General features: G+C 39.5%; 1 protein-coding gene across 6 annotated transcripts in view; it reads left to right on the top strand.

The window, feature by feature from the left end:
- gtf3c2 (general transcription factor IIIC, polypeptide 2, beta) overlaps window positions 1–25,477 on the top strand; it is a 38,649-nt gene extending 13,172 nt beyond the window's left edge. For all 6 annotated transcript variants that reach the window (XM_042390065.1, XM_042390064.1, XM_042390063.1 and 3 more), the window contains 16 exons: window positions 631–824; window positions 2,576–2,661; window positions 3,146–3,223; window positions 4,370–4,471; window positions 4,688–4,915; window positions 5,349–5,460; window positions 5,564–5,681; window positions 13,665–13,696; window positions 14,003–14,132; window positions 14,378–14,522; window positions 18,086–18,247; window positions 19,728–19,806; window positions 20,535–20,663; window positions 20,886–21,161; window positions 22,329–22,436; window positions 24,380–25,477. In XM_042390065.1, the coding sequence (XP_042245999.1) occupies window positions 631–824; window positions 2,576–2,661; window positions 3,146–3,223; window positions 4,370–4,471; window positions 4,688–4,915; window positions 5,349–5,460; window positions 5,564–5,681; window positions 13,665–13,696; window positions 14,003–14,132; window positions 14,378–14,522; window positions 18,086–18,247; window positions 19,728–19,806; window positions 20,535–20,663; window positions 20,886–21,161; window positions 22,329–22,436; window positions 24,380–24,580 (2,180 nt within the window). In that variant the 3' untranslated portion in view covers window positions 24,581–25,477. The remainder of the gene's footprint in view (window positions 1–630; window positions 825–2,575; window positions 2,662–3,145; window positions 3,224–4,369; window positions 4,472–4,687; window positions 4,916–5,348; window positions 5,461–5,563; window positions 5,682–13,664; window positions 13,697–14,002; window positions 14,133–14,377; window positions 14,523–18,085; window positions 18,248–19,727; window positions 19,807–20,534; window positions 20,664–20,885; window positions 21,162–22,328; window positions 22,437–24,379) is intronic.
- The last annotated feature ends 1,895 nt before the right edge of the window (window positions 25,478–27,372 follow it).

Here is a 27,372-nt window from a genome sequence, read left to right as displayed (position 1 = left end):
TAGTCATTCAACAAGAGTCTGAGTCTGACTCCTACAACCTTCCTAACCAGTCCGCTCACAGTCGTGTTCATGACAGTGTGGTGATCAATAGGAAACAGTAAGATAAGAGGCTAAAGCGCACATGTATGTGTAGTAGCTTTGTGTCAGCGGCGGACTAGACGCACAAATCTTGTAAAGGCAAATTTAAGTTGTCCATGCGGCGGCCATTAGCATTGAACTTCACCATATCACCTATTGTAATGGTTAAGGTTGAGCAACATACAGCATAATAATACAGTATAAAACACAAGACAATAGAAATGCATCAAGTATTTTTCTTGTTTACAAAAAGTCATCACCTCTTTAATATCTCTGGTTTATTAAGTAACTGAAAAATGTTTTGGTTTGTTTTTGTGCATCAATGTGAAGAATTTACTTGAGTTTTTTAGGGATTTAATTTACAGGATTTGCCAAAAACTCAAACCTTGTTTTTTTATTTTTTGAAACAGTTGAATTTGCCAATAAATGACTATATCATGATATATATTGGTTGTGTAAAAGTATCATTTTAATCTATATAACCCACCTCTATATAACAGCATTAAAGATCTCAGTGAACTCTGAAATAAATGTTTTGGTTTTATATTACAGCTGGGAGTAAAGGCCAGAAGAGAAAACGCTGTGACTATGACAGCGATGCTGCAGAAGATGAAGACTTTGTGCCAGATGTTGAAGAAGATGATGTCGAGGAGATTGAAGACGAAGAGGGAGAGGACTCGGACTTGGACTTAGACTTGTGGACGAATCGAAGAAGTTCAGCAGCGTCTCACGTCAACAGGAGCAATGTTAGTAGTTTACTCATCTCTGCTGCGTCTCTTTTAAATGTGATGGCTCGTTCAAGCTGTGATTCCAAAATAAGATCAGTCAACTTCATCAACACTCCTACTGGTACTATACTGGCTGTTTTACCACGTTCCAAGTCTATAGACCACTTAATCTGCAGAGTATCGTCTTTTTAACTCGTGTTCCACTGAAATAAATCCAATTTTCTTGTGAAAACCCAACGTACTCACAGGATGCAGCGAAAACGTTGAATGAGAATGTATTTGAAGTAACATTAAGCAGGTCCATTACCGACTAGATGCTGTAAAACACATGTTATTACCTTCTATCTCATCTACATGTTATACATGGTCAAAAACTTATTTCAGTTTGACCTTTAGTAGAAGATTCTTTCACATCTTTACACTCATATATATTAAAACTACTTTACAGCACAATCCACTGTTGCAAACAAAAAAAATACATGCTCCCGCATTCCACCACCCAAGAACAGAATAAGTAACCTTAACATAGTCAATCAATCAATCAATCAATTTTTATTTATATAGCGCCAAATCACAACAGAAGTCATCTCAAGGCACTTTTCACATAGAGCAGGTCAAGACCGTACTCTTTAATTTACAGAGACCCAACAATTCCCCCATGAGCAAGCACTTGGCGACAGCGGTAAGGAAAAACTCCCCTTTAACGGGTAGAAACCTTAAGCAGAACCCGGCTATTGGTGGGCGGCCATCTGCTTTGACCGGTTGGGTTGAGAGAGCGAAAGAGAGAGGGAATCCTCTTCAAAATGTACTTGAACTGTACATAAACTGCTGCATGGGTTTAAATAATGTTAGAACATGCAGCATGTAATAACAGAAACATTCACCTAAATACCAATATGTGATAATTGGCTCTTACTTTAGTCATTCTGATCTGTAGAATACTTAAAAGTCTTAAAAAGTCTGCCTTTTTATAAAAGTGATTTATTTGTTCTGACCTCCACTAAACTGTCACTGAAAGGAAATCATCCAAATCTTATTTTCTTGGTTTTGCCATTATTCTTCCTGGTTATGTTCACATTTTAACAAATATCAGCGGGCACACACACATCCATACAGTTCACAAAAAATACACAGAAGAACAAAAGAATACCTGCACATCCATAAATTGTTCCCAGATCTTCTTTTAAAGGTGCAGGATGTAGAATTTAGTGGCATCTAGCAGAACGGACTCAGCAGAAATGGAATATAATATTCATAAGTATGTTTTAATAAGTGTATAATCCCATGAAAATAAGAATCGTTGTGTTTTTGTTATCTTAAAATGAGCCCTTTATATCTCCAAGGGTCCAAGGAACCCGCCTTGTTGCACTCCCAAATTTCTACAGTAGCCCAGAACGGACAAACCAAACACTGGCTCTAGAGAGAGACTTTCATGTTTTTCACTAGTTTAGCAGCAACCGTTGGTTCTCCTACATGTTTGGAAGGAAGATACCACTAAATCCTACAGACTGGTCCTTTAATTCCACAAGGACATAAAGATGACCACTGTGGCTCTTCTTCAGGTGTTTTTATTCACATTGTACTCTACAATCATGTGCTTTCATAACTGAGATCAAGATCACGAATCAATACTCTGAAAACAAAGGCAAAAATGAAGAGTCTCTGCAGAGTCGATTTAACTGAGATGTAACTGAAAGACGAGCGGCAAGAAAATACACAGAAGGAGGGACAGTTAAACTCATCAAACCTCATCTGATCTCGTCCTGCAGGCAGGCATGAACACCAGAACAGCCAACGGACTCACCGCCAACGTCATGAAGACTGTTTGGGACTCCGTTGAGACCAACAAGAAGTTGTAAGTAGCTGCACTCGCTGTGTTTTTAGTTAGCTAGTTTTACCAGCAGGGATTATCATTAAACAGCCTCAGACTTTAAAACACATCAGGACTGAAAACACAGATTATGCAGCATTATTTTTAGAGGCCTGTGTAGGCCGACATGTGAGTGTTTGAGCTGCTCTGTTGTCACTTGACAACCTGAAAGTCTGTTGACAGAGTAATTAATCAATCAACCCTTCAATGTACGTCTATACCTGAACTGTTGATGTTTTAAAATCTGTTTTAAATTATGAAAAGTTTCCTCACATAATGTAGAAAACTCAGTCATGACATGTATGACATGTCTGTGTCGCAAATATGTCACATTCAGTGACACTGAAGAGCAAAACAACTCTGTAAAAACAAGTGTTTGGTTACGACACTGCTTGTTATTTTTAGCCCTGCTATGTGTGCGTGTGTGTGTGATGTTTTATGATGTGTGTGTGTGTGTGTGTGTTTTCAGCCGGGAGGAGCACCACAGCAGCTGGGTGTTCCCAGAGTGGGTTCCTTCCACCAGCGCCTGGCACCTGCTGCCACAAAGGTAGTTTCTGTCACCTCTGTTTGTAATTACTGACAAGGGTTCAGGTAAAATGATGAAAGGTTTACTGTGTTTTAATCCTGCAGTGTCATCGCCGAGCTTCCATCACTTTCAGTGCTTTTACCCTCCAGACGTGTTTCAAAATGTATATGAAATACTCTACTTTTAATAATAACTTGTCTTATATTGTTTTTCTACAAATTACATATCCTCCACCTCCCTCATTAAAAATCCCAGAATCTATAAATATATAAATATATTTCATTTGTGATGTCATGAATCATGCTCGTTAAAATCAGATTTTTGATAAGTGGAGAGAAACTTTCTACTTTCAACAGATGAAAGTGAAGACAAACATCAACCTGTAGGAACAAGACAAGTGGAGACTTTAAGGACTTTTATTGCTCTTATATCAAGTAGCCATTTTGTTAACAGCTGATTATGTTTTAAAACTACTGTTTTATACCAGGACCTGCTTATTTTATCACTGTAGCATCTCACTAACTGTGTTTCCATTAGATTCACAAGAGAATTTTAAGCAAACTTTTGAAATGTTGCAAAAAAAAAAAGTGAATAAACTAGACTACGCAGCGCATAGTTTCTCCAGTAGATGACAGTAATGGCTTAAATAATCCACCAGTAAACAGAGTAGAAGAAGAAGTAGCCCGCTGGAAACAAAACAAATAGTTTTATTGCCTTGATGAGAGAAAAATGGAGAGAAGTCTTCAGGAATTTGTTTCAATTAGGCAAGTTGTAATTGTTCTGTCATGACAGCTAATATTGGCCGTGTTTCATGCTATTAAGCTAAACAGCTGATCAGTCATGTGAGTTAAACGTTCATCATTATTTATTCAACAAATGTGTTTCCATTTCCCATTTTGTGCATAAACTTTTTTTTGACATTTCCAAAAATTAACCTCATTAACCTTTCCATTAATCTTTTCTAATGTGCATAAAAACAGGTAAATGGAAACACGGCTACTGAGTTGTCAGATGAAGCTTTTTAGCCTTGTTGCATTATTAACACATTTTATCTACTTGTAACCAGTTGATGTTCAGGCATTTGTCTCTGCTGTAAATCTGATACAAGTCAAACTTATTTTATAAAAGTTAAATATCAAATGTTCATGTGTCTCTTGTGTTGTTTAGTGATTTAGAGAAATATCTGCCTCAGGAGCTTCAATCGGCTGCTTTCAAAGTGTCCAGAGAAGGTCTCGGTAAAGAGGAGACGCCTCTGCAGAGACTCAGCAGGTGAGACGATCAACATCCAAACAAAATGAAAAACCAGCGTGGATCAAGCAAACTTGTTTATAGAAATAAGCTGAAATAAGCACTTTATAGCTCTTTGCCTCCTCCTTTTGGATGTCAGTGCTGCTGCTCTGCTAAAAGGATTAGCCTCTGAAATAAAGGAAAAAACGTTTAAAGTCAGAAGTAAATTTCTCATTTTTTGTTGATGTAACTGAGCAGGTTCGGGGTAGTTCCCGCTCACCCGGATCGCTGGGACATGTTCCTGTATGCAGGCGGACCGGTCTGGGCCATGGAGTGGTGTCCTACACCAGACGGTGCACCGGCCACCCAGTACGTAGCTCTGGCCTGCCATCGAGGGATGGACGACCAGCACTACATCCACAAGACCTACAGCGGACCTGGACTCATTCAGCTGTGGGACCTGGGCAAGCTGGAGTACAACAGCAGGTACAGATGAAGTGTGAACGGCGGGGTTTAAGGATATTAATGACAGTTGTTAAGCTATTGTTTATAAAATTTGAGAAAATCAATGACGAATTGAAAGATGACAGATTGACTGTCCAAAACCCCAAAATATTCAGTTAACAATGACATAAAACAGAGAAAATCAGCAAATCCTCATGTCTAAGGAGCTGAATCCAGTGGATGAAACAATAATCACAACTCAACCACCACCTATTATAACACTAAAGTTACTGTTCACTTTGTATTTTACCATTTTCATGTCCTTGGATGTTTGCATTTGTCACGTCCAGACCTTTACTCTTAACTTTAGAAGCAAATATTAAATGATCCACTTTTTTCTCTGCACACAGTTTAAAAGAACTTTGCAACTCTGCTTTAGTAATTCATTGTTCTCCTTCTTCATTGCTCTCTGCAGACCAGACTCCCAGCCAGCCTTGGCTTATGGTTTGGCTCAGGACAAAGGCTTCATCTGGCATCTGAAGTGGTGTCCGTCAGGAGGCTGGGAGCTGCCCAGCTGTAGCAGGAAGGTAGAGTGTTTTTATAACTGGGCTTCCATAAATATTGAGTTTCTGAAAGCAAATTTGGCCTGAAGTTGCTGATATTGAAATGTATGAATGTGACTCCCTTCAGGCTCCTTTCCTGCCCAGACTGGGTCTTCTGGCGGTCGCCACGTCCACCGGTGTGGTCACCATTTACAGCCTTCCTCATCCCGACGCTCTGCACAGCAGCTGTAATATCTCACAATCTGGTAAGACTGTCAATATCAAACTTATTTTTCTTAAAGATTATTTTTTGGCATTTCGTCTTTATTGGAGAGTCAGTGTAGTGAGACGGGAAGGAGAGGGAAACCAGGGTCCCCCAGCCAGGAATCAAACCGTTGTGGTTATATGGTGTACACCGTAACCATCAGGCCACCAGGGTGCCTCGTAAATATCAGACTTAACTGTTGGAGCCAGTTAAGTTCTGTTAAAATGATCTTTTTACTGAGGCAAAACAACATCTCAAGTGGCTGAGACACCAAAGATTAGACTGACTGTCTGTTGGGTAAAACAGATATTTTTGGGTCTTTTGCATTAATACTAAGAGTATTTGTATTTAGCTTCTGCATTTTTACTTTTTGCCTGATTTGGTGAGAAAATTGTGCTACAAAAGGGAGATTTCTTCACAGCCGGTTTGTACTGTACTTCAGTATAAATGTAAGCTACAGATGAATCATGGAAGGATTTAAAACCAATCAATAAATCACTTTCAACAAGTATCATCTTTCTGTGGAAATAGGAAGCGATGGTATTGTGAAAAGTAGAATTATCAACACCACTAATGTGATATTGGTTACTAATTGTCTTAACAATATTTTAAATTTGCGTACAACCACTTACACAAAGTATGAATGATACAGCTGTACTAAGGCTTTTTACTTCGTATAAAAATTTCATACCAACTCACAACACTGACCAGATCAGATCCAGTTTTCACTCTTGGTGTACACGCGCTCAGTAAGTTTTCTGCTTTGTTCTGTTTGTTGTTGTTCTGTTGTATGTTTTGACTGTGAGCTAACTCTGGTGCAGTGCATCATTTATGTTTAAAACTGCACACTGTCCCAATCAATAAATAAATACAATTAAATATCCATCATACGCTGCTCTACATCTAGCAATAAATCAGACACCAGATCAGTCAGAGGCTGCAGTGCATCCTGTGGTCAGCAGAGGGCAGTGTCGTCTTTCTAAAGTCACCTGGTTGCTGCTGAAGCCCGTAAAGACTCAGAACTACAGTACAGCAGTGATTTAATGAGGGTTATTGTAATAATTAACTTAACGACTAGACTTCATCTTTGTTCACATCTCACTCAAATCTACACAACTGCTGAATTTGATATAAGCTCTGCTGCAATGTTTTAAACACATTCATTATTACATTTCTACCAAAACCACGTGGAACTCATAGGGTTAATTTCTATATGAGGTAACATGAAGCTAAAGATGGACGCACCGCTTAAAACTGAGCTTGTTGAAAGTCTGTTTAATTTGGCTGATCAATAAGGTAAATATTGATTTATTGATATATTATAAATGTAATGGACAAGATGATGGTGAAAGCTTAGAAGGAGACAACTTGTTTTCACACAGATTATGAAGCCGTACTGTCAAAGTATTTGTGAGGATCATCTCATTAGAATGATTTCAGGTTACAGACGTTCATACACACACTGATTAACTTGACAATAAGTATGTCATCAATCAAATGGCACCATATCCATCATATCAGACAACATTAACTGGACCAGATCTCATATTTAATTAAAGGACAGTATCCATGAAGACCTCTAGTATCTGTGTGTGTGTGTGTGTGTGTGTGTGTGTGTGTGTGTGTACGTACATGTGCATATTTAGTGCCTGGGGGTCTATAAAACTGCTTCATGCAGCTTTAACAATGGCAGCAGTTAACTGCTCCTCTGAAAGACTAGAAACCATCCACACACACACACATATATACGCATACACACACACATGCACACACATATACGCATACACACGCGCACATACGCGTACACACACACACACACGTGCGCATACACACAAATACATACACATACACACATGGACACACACACGCATACACACAAATACAGACACACATCCACACATAGACGCATACACACAAATACAAACACATCCACACACATACGCATACACACACACATACACATGCACACACACAAACACACATGCACACTCATATACGCATACACACACACATATACATATACACATACACACACTCATATACGCATACACACACACATATACACATATACACACACACACTTATATATGCATACACACACACATACACATGCACACACACATACAAATACTCACACAGCGGGCTCTTCAGGAGTGTGAGTATATACGCTGACATTATGGATGATGGCGCCTGTGGTCCAGTCTATTCAGATCACTGCGTCAGCAGCCGCTGGGCCTCCGCTGATAGAAGACTGTATGAACGAGATTAATAGCGAACTTATCTGCCACATCCATCATACACAGAAACCTGGTTATGTCTGCACGTGTGTGTGTGTGTGTGTGTGTGTGTGTGTGTGTGTGTGTGTGTGTTTGTGTGTGTGTATCTGTCTGTTTTGCCAAGCAGTACAGGCTAATCTGATTAAACATTACACCAGTCTAAGATCATAGCACATCATTACAGCACACGCTTGCATCATATCACAGTAGAAACTTCCCTCTTACATCCTATTAAGCCTTTTCTAATGTTAATTATCTTCTCTATGTAGAGTAACATGACGGTTGGCTGATGCCTGTATTTGAATGCTCATAATTACATAACTGAGTGAAGAAGACTTTAAAATGTGGCTGTTTTCTTAATAAACACTGCATAAATCCATATTCTTGTCACAGTGTTAGACCCCCAAAGCCATATGATATTAAATTCTTCTACATCAACTTGCCAAAATTTGTATTTATTAATTAATTTTGATAAAAGACCAACATCAGCCCCATTATTCACCTGAAATTCTTTGAATCACATCAGCAAGGACCAATCTAGACAAACACTCAGCTGCCTTCATCTGATTTAAGAGCGCTATCATAGAGGAGTTCATGCACGGTCGTTCATGTGTTATAATTTAAATGAAATACACTATATTGTTCAACTGCAGATATAGACTCCACTGTATTACACTTGGCTTGGTTTTACAATTAAGAAAAAAAAATCCAGTGTTACAGTTCGGACATAAAAAGCCATATAAAGCCTGACATTTCTATTCAGGTTTTTTCCCTCCCGTTGCTTCATGGCCTCTGATTTCCATTTTATTTTGCAGCTATGGGTCATTGGTTGTAGTTTCCAAAGAGCTACTCCATCAGCCCCCTACGACCAACCGTAGGTTATAGTTATTGGATAGAAAGGTTGCAGAGCGCTCACATTTGAAGATGTCTTTCCCTAAAAACACACACACACACACAGATGACTGCAGAGAGAGTTGGTCTAATTCTGAGCTTTTGAAAGGTCAATGCGGCATCAAAACATATGGATAATTTTAGGCTAATATTCATCGTATTTGAATATAACATTTTCGTGTGCTAGAGCTTGGCTGCTTGGCTGGTTTGTGGAACACTTTGGTCCAGAGAAACTCACCTTGACGAGCACTGGCAGTGTCTTGACCGCAGTCCTACAGGAGTTATGCTGTAGAAGCTCTGACTGTACCTTTAGCACAATTTATGGACAAAAAAATATCCAAATCTAATAGCCAGGTTGCTATGAATGTGGTGTTGTTGGTTTTATCCTGGTCTTGCAAATTAAAAAGCATAAACCATCAGGTTGCAACATCCATTTGGTTTCCTTTTTAGCCACATTAGCAACCTGACTTTTCATCTAGAGCCCCCAGCAGGTCAAAATATCCTCAAAATAAATGACATTCCCATCAACCTAAACGCTACTTGCATGTTAACATGCTAACATGCTAAACTGAAGTACTGAATTTAATGATAAGTAATACATGAACAAAAACAATTCACATGTAATTACTAGGGATGTGCAGAGGGCCCAGTAATTGTATTTGTATCTGTATTTGTTGAGGCAGCAACATTATTTGTATCTGTATTTGTATTTGAATGAAAGTGGAAAGAGGCTTAAAAATCCTTAAAACTGGAGTCTCCCAGATCATAGACGACTGCGCTGATTACTGAGCTAAAACTTTACTCATCACCTCGTTGCAGACAGACCTCTACCTATTTATACACCCATAACACAGAGACAGCACAGCGTGTAATGTGTAGGGAAGAACTTCAAAGGCAATTACTGCTTTGCACTTTTCATTTATTGCCTATTTTTTACAGCCTGACTTTGTGGAAAGGAGAAGGGGAACAACAGGTTATTGAGAGTCCGTTGGGAGCACTTTGCTTCTGTCAGTAGCTCAGCTTTATCTCTGTCGAACACCCCCAACAAATCATTTTTTAAATATTTGTATGAAACAAATATTTGTATAAAACCCACTATTTGTGCTTTGCCGTATTGTATTCAGGCACACCCCTAGTAATTACCAAAACTAATGACTGTATTTAATATAAAAAAGAAGAGTTTATCCTTGTGGTCTTATTTAAGAGTAGAAGCAGTTTAACTTGAACAATTTCCTCTGACAGCAAAGCGTTTGCCATTAATTGCAAATTATTTGTATGTGATTTTTTTCTTCTGACATCACCATCTGGCCAATGTTTACATTCACATAACTGCTAAAGATTTAAAAATTTAAAAAAAGGACCTCAGCGTTTACTTATCTGTATTTTTTTTGCAGCAGAATCGACCTTCACATTCACTTTGCTCCACTAACCTGAAGCATTTGATAAATGTTCTTGTAAACTAATCGCACGGTGAGTGCAGGTAGATTGTGGAAATTTCTGTACCGTCGGCTTCCAGCGAACACATTCAAATGTCATTTTAAGCTGCTGACTTTGAGTTTACTTGGCTGGGGAGGTAAAATACCTTTCAGCAGCTCGAATGTGCTTCAAGGGCAGATGGTGAAATGTATTTTGAACGGACTCTAGAGAGACTGGGGAGGGACGGAGGTTGTAAAGAGACTTAACGAAGTGAAAAATGAGCAGTGAATTTCTTTATAGAGCTTCTCGTAGCCAGATGTGATGAGCACTAATTGAATGCAGATCAGCTATCTTACATGACCACACATGGAAATCATTTCTGTGTGATTTGGTATCAGAAAGAAAAAGGGTTAAAGGTGAAATTGCCTTGGACGGGGTTAAACAGGATGTGTGTGTGCGCTTGCAACAGATAATTATAAATGGCTTTTGTCCGTCCCGTCACCAGAATGAGGAGCAAGTGAATGAGGTGAGGAGGCTGTTAAAGCTGCAGAATTGGAGGGAGGGAGGTGGGGGGGGGGTTAGAAGTGTCGAGGAGAAGCTTGAGGAGAGGAAAAAAAAAAAAGGCGAAATGTGAGACGGCGTCGTGAACGCACATAATTTACAGCGCCGTTCTCCATCAGACAAGGATCTATAATTGAAATGACAAAGAAGATGCATCACCGAGCCAGTTGTTAGTGTTGGAAGCTATGAATTTAGGTCTAGTAGCTGACACCTCTTGTATCCCTACTCTGTCAATCATCAAGGACTTACATGGGATTGGGCGGAGGGGGGGAAGGAGCTGTGAGGGGGCGGGTCACATGGAGGCTAAAGTGCTTTAGTGTGTGTTGTACTTTTATTCACTGCAAGAACCAATTTACTATCAATCTTCAGTTTAGTGTTAAAGCTTCTAACGCTGAGATTATCTTCAGATTAGCGTTTGAAACATAAGAGTTTACGTGAAAAGTTGTTTCATAGATAATGTGACAAAGTGGGTGAGACCACACCATTTATCCCCATTACTCTCTTTGTTTCTTTCCATACTTGTCTTTTGTTTGTTTTATTATCCCGGGATTTCTTTGTGTTTTAGTGTTGCATTTGCATTTACACTTGTTTTATATAGTTTAATCAAAAGAGACACGTATTTAAATTCACTTATTGTTTATTCATTTAAGTCCTGAGTTTCTTGAGTTACATATTATCTTGTGTTTTTGTTACTATACCCACAAAGGAGGGGAGTCACCCTATGACTTCCTGCTTTTAAACTCTCGCTGACATCACCAGTGATGATGTCATGGGTTAGACCAAGTGTGGGGGGATCTATTTTATTTGTTAACTGTTTGGTTTAGTGTCTATATGATTTGTACTTATTTTGGCTTGTAGTGATGATCATGTTGTGGATGACGTGTTTTGTTGTAAACAGTTGACTGATACATGTAGCTTTGTTATATGCAAGTTAGTATAAGGGAAAGAACACCCCTGCAAGAAATGTGGTTCTGCCTCGTAGATTGGAGGATATATTTAAAGGGAGAGACGTTGGTTTAGGAGAGAGGATGACGGTGTAGATGTGTGCATATGATCATGCCAAAGTTAAGCCTGTTAATTAAAGTCTGACTTGCTTTGTTTGTTTGTTTTTTGAGACACTTGTTTCGTTACACTGGACAGAATAAATCTCTTTTTTTTTCTACTCATTCAACAAGAGTCTTCCTCCTGACACCTTCCTCGCCACTCGGGTCAGACTTCCCAACAGATACAAACAGGAATAAGTTTAGTAACATTAGCTGTATTAATGTTAATTTATTACCACTTTCACACAGAAGCCCCTGTGTACGATCCAGGCTAATGACCATCATCAGTTATACCAGACTGTTGGTCATGAGGAAATACTCTTCATCGCTGTTCATACAACACTGCAGTTGTACAGCTTTAGAAATGTACAGATCACTGCTAAACCTCATTAAACCAGATGTTTAAAGTTATGAGCGTAGCAGGTTTGTCAAGTGTCAGAATGATGGAATATCAACATGTTAAAATGGTTGAACTTGAACAGAAGACCTTTATTTTGTGAGGAAAAATCAAAGCAAAATTATGTCTGATAAGGCGATATATTGTCATCAACATGGGGTTTAAATACAGATCTGGGTTGTGAAGCCATGTTGACGATATATGTTTGTGTTTGGTCTGGAACAAGTAAGCGATGAGGACTTGATTTAAGGCTGGAGAGTCTTCTATAAAAGTACTAGTGTGTGTGTTTTTCTGCGTCGGGGCTGAGTTGATGGAGGGTGTTGGAAGAGGACTCTATTGATCTGAACTCTCAGTTATCTAAACTGGAGGTGGAGAGAGAGAACTAATGATGGGGAACAGTCTGACACCCTTTGTTGTTATTGGATTTTGCATCTATTAAACACAACAGTGATTGTCAAGGCAGGCACAACACATTTACTTCTAAAGTGGTGCTTAACATCCAGTCGCTCTTAACCACATGAGGCGGAGCTCTAGAGATGGTAATGATAGTCCATCAGTCTGTCTAATATTGATGTTCCCCTTAGAATGAATTGTACCTTTGGTTTAAGGAGGCAGATTATGCTTTTTGTGATTCTCTGTTATTTTTATACTTTTATAATGTGGGATATCTGTGTTGAACATGGTCAAAGTTACAAAAGTTGAGGTGAATGTAAAAATGCTGTCTGCAAGTCAAAAACCAGGGCTTCAGCCTCCTCGTGACGACATCAGATTATTCGTGCATGACCATAAACGTCCGTCTGTTGGTAGCCTTTGTCGCGAATGTTCTTCTACAGCTTGTTCACATATTTCGTATTAAATTCGGACTCGAACATGTTCTGATGTATTTGAGAAGTTGACCAAAAAAAAGGAGAAACGTGTGAAATCCTGCTGTTATATTTTGTTTATGGAGCCTCCAGAGCGAATGAGACTGGCTGCACATTGGAGAAGATTTCACAATTTCACGAGTTAAAGATTGAAATCTGTGTGAAGCGATGGAAGCTGGTCAATTTACAACCGGAAGCAAATGTGTCTCCATCCTGTTCTGCATAGACATGAATGAGAAGTGAGTTTCATTCTGACTGCTGCATCGTTAGACTGATGAAAGTCTGTAGATGTGGAGCCGAGCCTCACTATTCTTCAGATGGCTTCACATGAAACTGTAAAATAAAAACTGTGAAACTGTCTGCCACATTAGTTTATTATATTTACATCCAACACTAGATTCTAGCTTTTTGTACTAGAAAGTTCTTGTGTTTTCATTGTCTTCAGCTTCAACCTCACAAACATGAATTCTGTTGCTTTGTTTTAATTATAATCAACAATAAACAGTTTCTAACCATGATTTATGTTTGACTCGGCAGGAGAAGCCAGACAGCTGCCGCTCATTTACAAGGTGGGTTTATATTTGAAAATCTTTTTCTGTCTCTTTCTTATTTCATCTGAAAACGGTGGCATGGTTTCTTGTTGGTTGCCCTCGTTTATTCTGCTCTCCTGCACATTAAGTTGTTTTATATTTGTCTGCTTGACAGTCAGCATGAAAATATATCGTCCAGCTCTGCTCTTTACACTGTAGGTGCAATGATTTATGTAAGTAAATCACAGTAGTCTCAGTGCACTTTACAAGAAGGTAGCACACAGTACAGATGGATAACAGTAAAACAGTAAATACATTAGTTTGTTCCTCTCTTGTTCTCTGCAGGCAGAAGGAGTGTTGTCATTGAAGCTGGGTTCCTTAAAATCCCCTCGGCAGGAAAAGAGCGGACAAGTCCTGTCTATGGATTGGCTGCCTGAAAAACCACACAATATAATGGCTATTGGATTCTATGATGGTATGAATTGATTTCCTGGGCGGTGTCTTGATTAATCGGTTCAGAGCAGTCTTGATCCTTTCAGGTTCTTCTTTATTCTTGTTATTGATGGAAGAAGTATTCTCTCCCATTAGAAATAGCTCTTTTCTCTTTTATACTGAGCCTTTCATATTCTGCTTTATTTATGTACCGTTGTTTATTGAAAATTAAGAGACCATAATTCACATTTTTGCTCTCTCCCTCCCTCCCTCTCTCTCTCTCTCCAGGTGTGGTAGGTTTATGGGATCTGACCACGAAGTCTGCGCTGTTACGTGTGCGAGAGTCTGACAGGTCGCTGAGTTTGCTGCCTTACAGATGTTTCCTGGCTCACGACCAGGCTGTTCGGGTTCTGTCCTTCTGTCCGGCCAACAGGTAAACACTTTCACCCTGGTGATGTCTTCAAATGTCTTGTTTTGTCTGATCAACAGTCCAGAATCCAAAGATATTCAGTTTACTATCATGAGTGACGGAGAAAAAAGCATCAAATCCTCACATCTGAGAAACTGGAACCAGCACATGTTTGGTATTTTTGCTTAAAAAATGACGATTATTTGATTATCAAAATAGTTGCAGCAGTCGTAAGACTTGACCCTTATGAGCTTTAATCATTCTCCACATAACATATAACATGCATAATGACGAGTAAATGTTATATGTCCAGATATTACAAATACAGAAAGATAAATTGGAAAATCGGTGCAAAAGAGTATCAACATCCAGACAGGAAAACAATTAAACCTCCTAAATTTCCAAATTTCCTGTTTTTCTTGTTTATCTTTTTCAGTCTCTTTCAGTTTTTTCTGCTTCAGCTTGACAGTTTTATTCACAGCCAGTTTAAAAGGTTGGGTTAAAGGCAGCACAATAAATTGTGAATGCAGAAAGTTGTGCTGATGTTTGGCAGCCCTTTTTTCTCCAGAGTATTCAGGCACTAATTCAGAATGTAGAGCACAAGGCCGGGCGGCAGCCATGTCCTCTCTGAGCTATCACTATTCAGATGACGTAACCTCTCCTATCTGCTCTTCTGCTGGGCCTTCCGCTGACCTTCAGGCTGCAGCCTTTCTGAGCTCACATCACCTTGAGTAAGATCTTTCCTAAATTACTATAAAGCTTCCTGTTAGGAATATTTATCTGGGTTGAGACCTTCAGAGAATACAGCACAGGATTATTGGAAAAAAACACATTTGTGACCAAGAAAAGTTGATTTGTGTTGCACCTTTCAAACTGTTATTGGTGTTTATTCAGTTATTCTCTTCATTTATCTCGTAAAGAAGATTTGCTCTCATGGTGCTGTTGAAATTATTAGTCCATCACTACATCAAAGTGTAGACTTTTATGTTTTAGAGGACTGACTTCAGGCTGAGTTCTGACTTTTGATCTGTCGTCTTTGGTGCTAAAATATAATTTTTCCATTTTATCTTTTTACTGGAAGACTTTTGTCACATGCAGTCGTCCTTCTGTTCAGTCCACTGGTTTAACGACTCAGAGGGACACTAGTCAGTGTTGTTTACATGACTGCAGAGATTTTGTTGTTTTTTGATTTTGTTTTCAGCTTTGAGCCTTTAGAGATTGAACATTAGCGGCACAAGAATCTGTGCTTGAGAAACTTCACATTGTGGTTTATGTTTACTGCTTAATATTTATGTTTATTGCACTTTCTGTTGACATCTGGACCACATTAAATTCCTTCTACTTGCTACTTAGCGAATAAATCTGATTCTGATTCTTGTTACCAAATGATGGAAAATACTCTCATTTTACACTTTTAACCAGTTTAGGACGTCCCAGAAAGTCCAACCCAGTTTTCCCATCTGCTCATATATGAGGTTTATCCATGTAAAAATGCCACACTAACATCCAGTTATACTAGATTATACCAGTATACTAGACTTTCACATTCTTCTGCTGATATAATACCTGAGTTTCGGCGCCATTTCCAAGATGTTACTTTGTTCAGTCCATTACTTTGAGGAATACCTAAATGTAATTCAGTCTAAAATTGACAGTTAATTGACAGATTTAAAACAGGAACTATCTAATAAAAGGGTAAGCAAACACAGCTCTGAGTCTAAACCATAGACTGTATAAAAATATGAATGTAGTTACCGTGACATCACCCGTTGGTTTCTGAAGAGCGGTTTTGAAGCTCAAAGCGAGCCGCTCTGGCCGTCGCCATCTTGGCAGTGCGTGACGCTGTCTAACTCCCAGCCAATCAAAAACGGGCAAAGAGGCGGGCCGAATGGCTGAAACAAGCCACCTAGCGGCTGGCGGACCTGTCACTCAAAGCAGCCATGTCCTTCATTATGCAGAACTTTACGGCTTAATAAAACTTAAACGGGTGAGTTATAAAAAAAATTCACCCCCCCGTACAGTTGTCATGAAAGGAGAAATTAGTTGTAGAGACCAAAACCGTTTTTGTACCAGGCTGTAAACATGTTTATTTCTGCTGTAAAGTTGGGCATTTTAACATGAGGGTCTATGGAGATTGACTCGCTTTTGGAGCCTCAAGTGGTCATTCAAGGAACTGCAGTTTTGGCACTTTGGCTTCATTTTACAGCCCCGGAGGTTGCCACTTGGTCTAAACACACGTTCAGTGCTTCACAGTTCATTTACCGAGCCCTAGATACAAACTTTTAAAAACTTTTGTGTTTTTAAAGAGGTGTCTTTGTGCAGTTATTTGGTGGTACAAACACACAGATTGCATTAGTCTTACTATTACAGCCAAACGAACCAAACTACTGGTGGAAATACACAACTTTAATTCAGATAAACTGCTCATAACTTTACTTATGTGACTTCACCCCAAATCCTGATACATACTATATATGAGACTATTCATAGAGGTGAACACTAATATCTGATGAGCAGTAAAAGGTCACAGCTCAACGCTTCGCTTTAACCCTTGTGGAGGCTGCATCATCCCCCTCAAATTATTTTTCCCTGCATCATTACTCAGCTGATGAATGTGTAGATGAGGAAAGGATGGAGGGCTCATTAACATCACCTGTGTCTCCTACAAGGATTCAGTAACAGCACTGATACGCAGTGCGAGTCAGCATAAGGAATAAAGCCATATTCCAGGCCAAAAATGTGATATTGGGCAAGTCAGTGTGTCATCCACCTCCTCATGTAAAGGAGTTTCATATTCTTTTTTCGCCCTAAAGAGCTCCAGTAATGAGAATGAATCAGCGTTATCCTCTTTTAAGGAGCTGACAAACCTTAGATTCAGGATATTAATCATTATTGCTGCACTGTTCATCTCTGGGCAGCTTTGAGCTGATTATAACCACCTTCTTGTGTCTGTTATTCATCATTTATGCTTTAGACTGTTTGCTTTCTGTAGGTTTGTGTTAGGGTTTGTGTTAGGGTTAGGGGTTGGGGTGAGGGGTTAGAGCGTTAGGGTTAGGGGTTGGGGTTAGTGTTAGGGTTAGGTTTCAGGTCTAGAAGGAACAGTCCTAAAGTTGAATGAAAGATGCATACGTGAATAACAAGATTAATCCCCAACAGACAGAGTCGTTCACTTGGCAGCAAAGAGACCTGGGAGGATACAAATCTTGTCTGGATCGCTGACTTTTAATTACACAGCCATGTTGAAAGAGATAAAACTGCCCCTTCTGCTTCACTCTGGCATCTCTTCAAGATTCTCACCTGAACAGTTTGTCATCTGCGCTCCACATTTATAAACCGCGTTTCTGTCGCATTGAGATCTGCTGGTATTGATTGACCTGTCTTCATTTGTTTTACGGCGGACAGCGCTGTCAGCTTTGATCAATGTTAGGAGGATGATGTGTTCAAGTAAATTCACATATTTATCCATTTATAGATTTCTCGCAATTGGAAAAACATGGAATTTTCTCACCATGAGCACGACTTTAATCAAAAATGGATGACGGACACTTTTCATCTGACGAGTTGTTAAAGCTGTTTCTCTTTAACAGACACCTGTTGGTGACGGCAGGAGAGGACCGCTTCGTGAAGACGTGGGATCTGAGGAGGCTTTATAATCCCATCACTGTCCAGAAACGCTTTCTTACCAACGAAGTCTACTGGCCTTTAAACGCACCGGGCCTCCTCTTGGCCCAAGAGAACACCTACGCAGCGTAAGACAGTCTCTCTGTTTTTGTCTTGTCACAAGTCATATTCAGATTTTGCTCACACAGGACATCTGTGTAGGATGATGTAAGTCTGTAATAAGTCTCTAAGGTTGGAGAGATGGGAGGTTTAGACAGTTTAATTATGCCACACTTTTTAATCAATTAGTTGTAATCTAATCCATCATAACAACAATAATAAGGCTTTCTGTTTTAAATTTGTTGTCTTCAATTCAAGATAAGAAAACATCTTGATGACATCATCTCCGTTATTTTCTCAGACTTCAGACAAGTTAGTTTTACTCACCATGACTAGTAAGTCGCCTCTGACATTGAAAAAACCTGAGTAGAAAGGCTTAAAAAAGTCCAGAAATAGATGGAAAAGTTGGTGTATTGATAAAAGCAAAATGCGACACATGACATAAATGTCCACTGAAGAGATGAAAACATCAGATCTGTGTAGAGCAACAAAGAGACTGATGTTCTACAAATGAACACATCAAACAAACAGAAATGTCATATTTCAGTCATGTTTCCTACGTTATTTTTCACCATTTGGGTTCAACTGGAGCTCTTCTTTGAGAGCGTCATTTCGTTGCCCCGACTTCTTCTGTAATGGTTTAATGGCACCAGACTGGAAAATTACCACCGACAACTTTTTACCTCGACAAATCAACTTGAAATATTTGCATAACAGCAGTGGAGGGTAAAGCACTGTTATGGAATTTTCCATCTTTAGAGGTTACAAATTGGGTTACATTGGGTCAAGCTTGGCTTTGAGGTCACACTGTAATTCTTAATCAGAGATTAAGATATCTTCTCCTTGAGACTTCAACTGTCTGTGATGGTTTGGGGGAAGGCAGAAACCTCTCTGATAGAGGGTATATCAGCATTTCCATGGTTACCAAGGTCAGAGGAGGCTTCCCTAAACAACACAGATGGGTGGATGACACAGTCAGATGCTCAAACCAAAACTGCTGAAATTACATGCAACGTGACGTAAACTGTCACGGGTAAAGCGCAGTCCCTTGTTTAGAAACTAGTGAACCAATCAGATTAATTTTTCATATTGTAGGCTGATAAAGACGAGGACTCGGACCCTCAGAGGGCAGAACAGAAAGAGACAGCATCGGAGCAGAACACTCTGGTGTTTACTGTTTTTGGTTCTCCACTCGGCCGAGTGCTTTCAATAAACATTTTCAGCCTTAAGACATCAAAAGTCTCGTGTACGCCTTTCTCCACTGCTGACCATCGTTCAAAATATCCACAACAAGCACCTTAAACTGAATTTTTCTTTCGCCGATTTTCAGGAAATAAAGTTATAATTTCTGATGAATTCAGATGGAAACCAAGCTGTTGAAAATTGGTGAATTTCCCCTGACATGATGATGATGGTCATTCTGGGATTTCAACACCTTTCAATGTTTCTTTCTCTCCATCTCCCCACTTGTCCTGTTTAATTCTGTTGTTTTTTAATCTGCCTATGTAGGAACGGTTCACATGGAGTCCATTACTATGATCATTACATGCGCTCCATCTACGCTGTTCCCAGGATGGCCACTATGTGGGTGAGTGTGACATCTTCCATCTTTTAGTCACTGACATCCAGTAAATCAGCCACTGAGGACAAAACAGATTTAGCACGACACTCCTGCTGATAACGATGAAGAGACATGTGGGAGGATGGAAGTTTTAGCCTGATCTCAAACCAAGTTACACTCTGTTTTTGGACGTCTCTGCTCTTTATGGAGCTTTCATAATGAACACTTTCCAACATACGGAGGTTTATAAGTGTACGTGGTACCAGAACACCAGTTGATACGTTTGACCTTTGACCATAAAATGATAAAGATAAATCCCCTGAAAGGCCAAAGCCTTGTTAATCCTTCTAAAATCTCTAGAAAATTACTCATGAATATAGTTGAAGTTTTAAAAAAGACTCAGTAATTAAACAGCTGGGCACTAGATTAATCAAATGTTAATCAAGCAGAAGTAAATATTACATTTTTCTGGACTATTTGTTGTTGTGGATTAATCCACATTTGGTGCTCTAGTGGAAACATTTATTTTGTGCATTTCTATTATTGTGTGGTGAAAAATGCAAATTGATTTTATAATTAAAAATACAATCAAATGTCTTGAATTTCAAGAATTTTAGGAACTTTTTCCTCAGTTTTGATGATTCCTTCAAGAACGCATCAAGACATTCTTGTGAAAATGTGTAAACAGGACAATAATTCAAGAGGGAAATAGCTAATATCTCAATGCTGATTGGTCTTTCTCTGTTTGATTGCAGTCCATATCTTACACTGATTGGCTGAACAGCGTGATGACATCAGACACCCTCGGTGAGGTGATTCTCGCCGTGTTACCTCAGATATGCTACAGCCCTCAATACATCAAACGCACGATAGAGAGACGTTTTGTAAGTTTCCTGTTTGTATCTTTTGTTTTCTAGTTCTCTGTATTGTTTTATTGATTTGTTTCCCTTTTCTTTCTTTCTTCATATCTGAAATAATGAACACTTTTCCTGCTTTAAACAGTTAAACAATGGATTGAATAAAACTGTTCTGATAAGTCCTTGTAGATTTGAGCAGTCTAACAGTCCCGTATATTGACTTGTTCTCCCTTCATGTTGTGTCTTCAGCCCATCTACTTCACATCTGTGGTGCCTTATGATACAACTGAAGAAGAGAAAGAAGAGACTGAAGTAGCGGAGGAGCGGAGAGATGCTGTAGAGGAGCAGGAACGAGAAGAGACGGAAGGAGCAGATGCTGGGGAACGAGAGCAGGGGAACGAGAGCAATAATGAAAATGGAAGAGAGGGAGGAAGAGGTAGAAAAGATAAAAGTCCTCCTCTGCTGTTCCAGACGTACAAAGAGGCTGTGAAGAAATACTACCTCCATCACACGGACAGCGATATGGTGGGTAGACAAGACGTTCACATTTGTAGAGCACTTTTCACAAACCACAAAGAGTTTAAGAGATTGTTAAATTTAACGAAATAAAAGACAAAGAAACTATAAATAATACAAACCAAGTTTTTTCTCCGTTTCGTTCTCTGTGGCGACACCATATGGCGAGAAGCGGTAACTGCAGGTGTGTCGTTCTTTTGCGCAGATTACTCACAAAGCTTTTATCGCACTTACAACAACGTGACAAGTGTAGTTGTTGTCAATACGAGTACTTCACTGACTCTCCTCTGCTCCGCTGTGTGCAGCAAACACACCAGGAGCAGCGGAGAGGATACAACTCGACCATAAATGACAGCAAGACGCAGCAGAGACTGTTTATTTATGTTATTTTCCCTAATTTATGTGCACTCCTTTCATTTCAGCTCAGTGTGAGAGTCTCATGTTCGGTTTCCAACAATTTTCAAACTCAGAGAAATCTGTAATTTAATCAAAGTAACGGACCGTTTCATTTGGTCGCCTGTCAATGGCGTCATACCTCCTCTACCAAAGAGTAAACACGCACAAGATGCATACGGCGGCGCTGTGTTTGTCTGCAGCAGTCTGAGCAGCGAGTGATCCAGTAATCCAATTAAATGTCACATTAGAATCAATTCCCAGTGAGAATCTGCTGCAGAAACCAGTGTAGTACCAGTAGAGTGTTTTATAGACTGAACAGTTCAAAAATGCAACATAATTACCCAGAATTAATTCTGTTTTTTTGTTTGCTTGTTTTGTTTTTTCAACTTTAACTTTATTGTTGGAAATTTGCAACCATGAGAAACATTGAACAGACACACAGACTTAAGAATAATATACGTCCATAAAATAAAAATACACATGAAATAATCTACATGACAGTAAAGATCCAGCCGTCATGACGCAGACCGATCATCAGCTGTATGAACTGATAATTGATGAATGTACCAATTGTATCATAACTCTTTAAGTAATAACAACTAACTCACTTTCACTTCATGAAATACATCATTTCTGTTATATAATTTATGCAATTTGTTAAATAATTAAAGGAAAGTAGCTTTTAGTTTGGATGAGTAATTCACCATAAAGTATGTTATATTTATATTTTAACACATGCTCTACATGTAAGAATGTAATAAAATCTTCTGTGATGTGCAGCGGACGTTTGTGCACAGCGAGAAACGAGCCGGATGGAAACGAATGAAAGAAACGGAGGTGAAGACGAAGATAAACATGGACGAGACGCCTTTGGCTGCACTGCATAAGGTATCTACACACACACACACACACACACACACACAGAGCGCAGTCATCATCATCAGACTCCTGCAGCACAACAACATGAAGAAGGAGGGAAAAGAAAGATAAACACTAGAATGAAAGACAGAAGAGAGAAAGAGCCTCCTCCTCCTCCTCGTCTTCCTCCTCCTTCTCTGATGGGCAGCTATAAAGACAGAGCTGAATGTAATGATGTGTAAAATGAGAAAAATGTCACCCTCGGTGGAAGGAGGGAGGGAGGGGAAGAAGGGGGGAGGGGGGGAGAGATGGAAAGCAGCCATTTGAGGATTTGATGTGTTTAATTTGAAGAGAGGAGGGTGTCGCTGCGCCCTCTGGGATGAGATGATGGATGGACGCTTCACGGGACAATCTTCAAAAAACTAAACGCCGCCGGCTTGTTGACCGGCTGTTTGTCCGAAGGGGATAAATGGATTAGAGGAAGAGGAAGAGACTGACTCGAGAAGAGGAAGAGGAGGAAATAAAATAAAAGGGAGTGATGGAGAGAGGGATAGATGAACGGAGGGAGGAGAGGCAGCGATGTCTCCTCACAGAGAATCACAGCTGAGTCATTCACAGAGGTGAATAAAAGTGTGTGTTGTTAATAATAATAACAACAATAACTCGAGTAGAATAAAAGCGGTCGGCTGTAATAACGACTTCATCACAAGTACAAGCAGAAAAGACTTTGAGTAGCAGCAGTGGAAGTGACTGATACATCTTAAACCTCCGTTATCCTAAAGTTATTAAAAACACGACGCATCGCTGCACCGGGTGACATGTTCCTCTACAAGGCTGCTCATAACTGGTTATTAAAGGTGGCATCTAGCAGAGCAGACTATAACATTCATGAGCATGTTTTAATTAGTGTATAATCACCTGAAAATAAGAATCGTGTTTTCATTACATTTTTAAGAATGAGCTCTAGGGAGCAGGCGGCCATGTTTCTACAGTATACCAGAACGGCCGGCTCTTGACAGAGACTTTCAAGATCTCCTTCAAAGGTGCTTTCAATGTAAGTGATGGAGGCTAAAATCCATAGTGTAGATTGTGAAGCTTATATGAGTCTTCAGCAGTCTGAGTTAGTCATATCAAGTGGATATCTGACACATTTACAGTCTTTTTAGCATCAAATTCCCTCTTTGTGTTTCCTCGGACAGTGTTTCCCTGTTGAGCTGCAGGTGGAAGTATAGTAACAAAAAGAGGGACTTTGGCACTAAAAAGACTGTAATGTTGAAAGATATCTACTTGATTTGACTCATTTGGACGCTGAAGCTTCATATTAGCTTCAGATAAACTTTTAAATACATTTTTTGCACAGAAGGAGGACTGTGGATTTTGTCCTCCATCACTTCCATTGTAAGTGCATTATGAAGGGATCTTCTAATGGTCAGTATGAACAGGAGGAATGATTATGACAACAATTGCACCTATTTCTGTCATTTTTCACATTATCAAATGAGTGTAACATTATGAATGTCTTATTAAGAAGTGTGTTATTAGACTTTTCATCTCATCGTTGACTGCGGCTGTTCAGAGCAGCTTTTGCCTTCTGACAAGGTTGGAAAACACGTCGTACAAACCCATAAACCTAAAGCCCTTAAACCTAGATTGAAAAATGTTGGAATTTCCCTTTAAGCGACTGGATAAGCGCATAAACAGCTGGATGTCCCACAACTTCCTGCAGCTGACCGATGGCAAAACCAAAATATGACAGCTGGTTTTTACCCTTTAATGTGTTGTTTTGTGTTTTAGTCCCTCATGTAACCCCTCACTCCTCTCTATATCTAATCCACTGACTTCATTCTGTGTTCAAACTGTGAGAAATAAATATCAGCTGTAAGGATTTTGGAAATGTACTAACCTTTAGTGACGAGTTTCTGGCATTGTGAGCCTACAGAAGAATCTTCTGACAGTCTTCCTCCTCTCCTCAGGTACGTTTCAGCCCCAACATGAACTGTCATACCTGGGTGGCGTCCGGAGGCCAGACGGGTCTGGTCAGACTCAACTGTCTGAGGAGTATGATCAGCTGTCATGTCAAGAAGATGATCAGCGAGAACCAGGCTCAGTTCAACGCACTGTACTCTCCAGAAGAACAGAAGGAAGCTGCTCAAACTGTGACAGAGCAGCTATAGCAGGAGCTAAACTATCAGAATGTCAATCACACTGTTGTCAGACAAAACCTGCAAAAAAGTCTTTATAGAATAATAAAAAAAAGATATTAATTTCTTATTCTTGTGTCTGTTGGTTAAGGATGAGGTCACTAAAATTACAAAAAATCAAATCTCACTGCTAGCAGTACTGTATCTACAGTAGCCATGGTTTTATTTGTGTCTTTTGAGATTTCTGCCTCTGATAATTAATCGTATCAACTTTAAATTGGAAGCAGAAACTATTTGCAGGTTTGTTTGTTTCCACAGCAGCTCGTTAATTCGCTCAAATGAACTTCATTTCTCTAATTTTGTCCGTCTTCTTCCGCTGTTGTCATCAAATGATGATCAGATGTGTTATTATGGGAAACGTTCAGGCTTTCTCACATTTTAATTTGGCAAATATTAAATGTTGTAATCAGCGAGACATTCCGTTGCATGTTTGTTAATTTATGTTCAGATTTCTGCCACGAAGGAAATTACTATCAGTTGTTAATGAACCACCGTGTTTGTGTGTTCTGGTCTCTTTACGCACTGGTGTTGTTTCCAGACTCGTACACCTTCGTCTAGAGAGGAGACGTTAGCGTAGCAACAGTCCTCCATCTGTGTCCACACAGGATGCGTCCAGGCACAGTATTGTGTGTAGGTCATCTGTGTTTTGGTTGCACTCGGAGCCCAAAACACAATCACAGTAGTAACTTGCATACACACTCTCTGTGTAAACACCATGTTGGTTAATTGGTTATATATTCATCAGTCATTTTTTCACAGTACCTTAAAGATACGCTCCTGTATTTCTTTCTAACAGCCTTTAAATCTTCTCCAGTGTCACTGCAGATGTTGTAAAACCCATCTTCATCAACAGAAAGGCTGGAGGAATCGGGGGGGGGGGGGGGGGGGATTTGGAGTTTGCTGTATCTTTGGGCTCATTTATGCTGCTGTACTTGTTTAATTGATTGTTTTCTCGTTTATCATGTTCAACAACTCAGGCTGTAACTGAGGGGGAAATACTTGAATTTTTTTATTGCAACTTTGCAGGATGTAATGTTTATAAATGATAAATTTTAGGTATTTTTTCATTGTTTCTTGTTGAACTTATTCCTGGTGTTTAGATCCATAATTTTGCTGCAGTATTGTGATGTGGCTTCTTGACTTAAGTTATTATTCAGTTTCTTTCAGTAATTAATCTCTGTTTTTAGAGGTAAACAAAAACATCTTTTCCACTAAGTTAAATTAGGGGTTTTGAAAAGGTGCAAAATTTTCTTTTTATTTTTCTTTTTAATGGGGATTATTTCCAAAATGTCATTGACAGTTTCAGAATGATGTTTAGTGAACACCATGATAAAGATGTCAGTGATGGAAAAATACTTCGATATTATCTTATAACTTGTAAATTTTAAAGATGACTCATGAAAGCATTGAAATGTACAGCACCTGCTCTTTTGTTGTCACTATTTCTGAAATGGTGCGTCAAAATTAATGTTTTTGTAATAAAATACAATTTGAATAAATAATAAATACAAGTTGAGCTTGAATATTCATTATTGATCTTGTCTATTAGTAGCTGTGCTGGAGCTTCTTTCTTTAATGGGGACATAAAATGCACATTTCAAGGCTCTTTTTTATTCTGGGGCCCTACTGGAATATCTGCAGGATTTACAGTTTTTAAAACTCCTTATTTATGTTATACTGGTCCTTTATGCAGCTCCTCAGTTCAGCCTCTGTCTGAAACAGGCTGTTTTAGCTCCTGTCTCTTTAAGGCCTGCCTCCTGATGAGCCCACTCTGTTCTGATTGGCCAGCTCCTGGAAGCTGCCCATCCGTAGATGTCTGTAAATATGTGATTGGACACGTGGAACAACCTCAGCAACAAAGACTACGGAGAGGACGGCAATTTGAGGGCATTCGCCAACAATCTGATGTCATCATGAGGAAGAAGTTAGACGTAATTTTGTAAAGAAAGGGCTCAGAGCAGACTGAAGCCCTGACTTCATACTTTCAGGGAGCATTTTACATGTTCACTTCAAGTTTTGGAGTTTTGACCATGTTTAACCCTTTCATGCATTGTGGTCACTACAGTGGACAGCTATTCCAAAGCCATTTTCTTTTTTTATGCATGGGTTTTAATGGTATAGTTGCACATCAGCCAACACAGCGGACTCTAGTGTGTCATCCATAGACTTATGAAAATATGAACGTAGTTACCGTGACGTCACCCGTTGGTTTCTGTAGAGCGGTTTTGAAGCTCAAAGTGAGCCTCTCTGGCCATCGCCATCTTGGCAGTGTGTGACGCTGCCTAACTCTCAGCCAATGGGCAAAGAGGCAGGCTGAGTGGCTGAAACAAGCCACCTAGCGGCTGGCGGACCTGTCACTCAAAGCAGCCATGTCCTTCATTATGCATAACTTTACAGCTTAATAACATTTAAACGGGCAAGTTATAATAAAATTCACCCCCCGTACAGTTGTCATGAAAGAGGAAATTATCTACAGAGACCAAAACCATTTTTTGTACCATAAACATGTTTATTTCTGCTGTAAAGTTGGGAATTTTAACATGGGGGTCTATGGGGATTGACTCGCTTTTGGAGCCTCAAGTGGCCATTCAAGGAACTGCAGGTTTTGGCACTTCCGCATTGGCTTCATTTTACAGCCCCAGAGGTTTGCCGCTTGGTGTCATCCCATATACTGCCATCCATTGGCCAGCCTTTGTAAGTGCAACAAATTTCTCAAAACCATAGACTGTAAAAGTTCAAAACCAAGATGGCCGCCTGCTGGCCGG

This window comes from Thunnus maccoyii, chromosome 17, assembly GCF_910596095.1.
Source record: "Thunnus maccoyii chromosome 17, fThuMac1.1, whole genome shotgun sequence".
NCBI lineage: Eukaryota > Metazoa > Chordata > Actinopteri > Scombriformes > Scombridae > Thunnus > Thunnus maccoyii.
The sequence above is the reverse complement of the archived record's forward strand: the minus strand, read 5'-3'. Positions and strand labels throughout refer to the sequence as shown.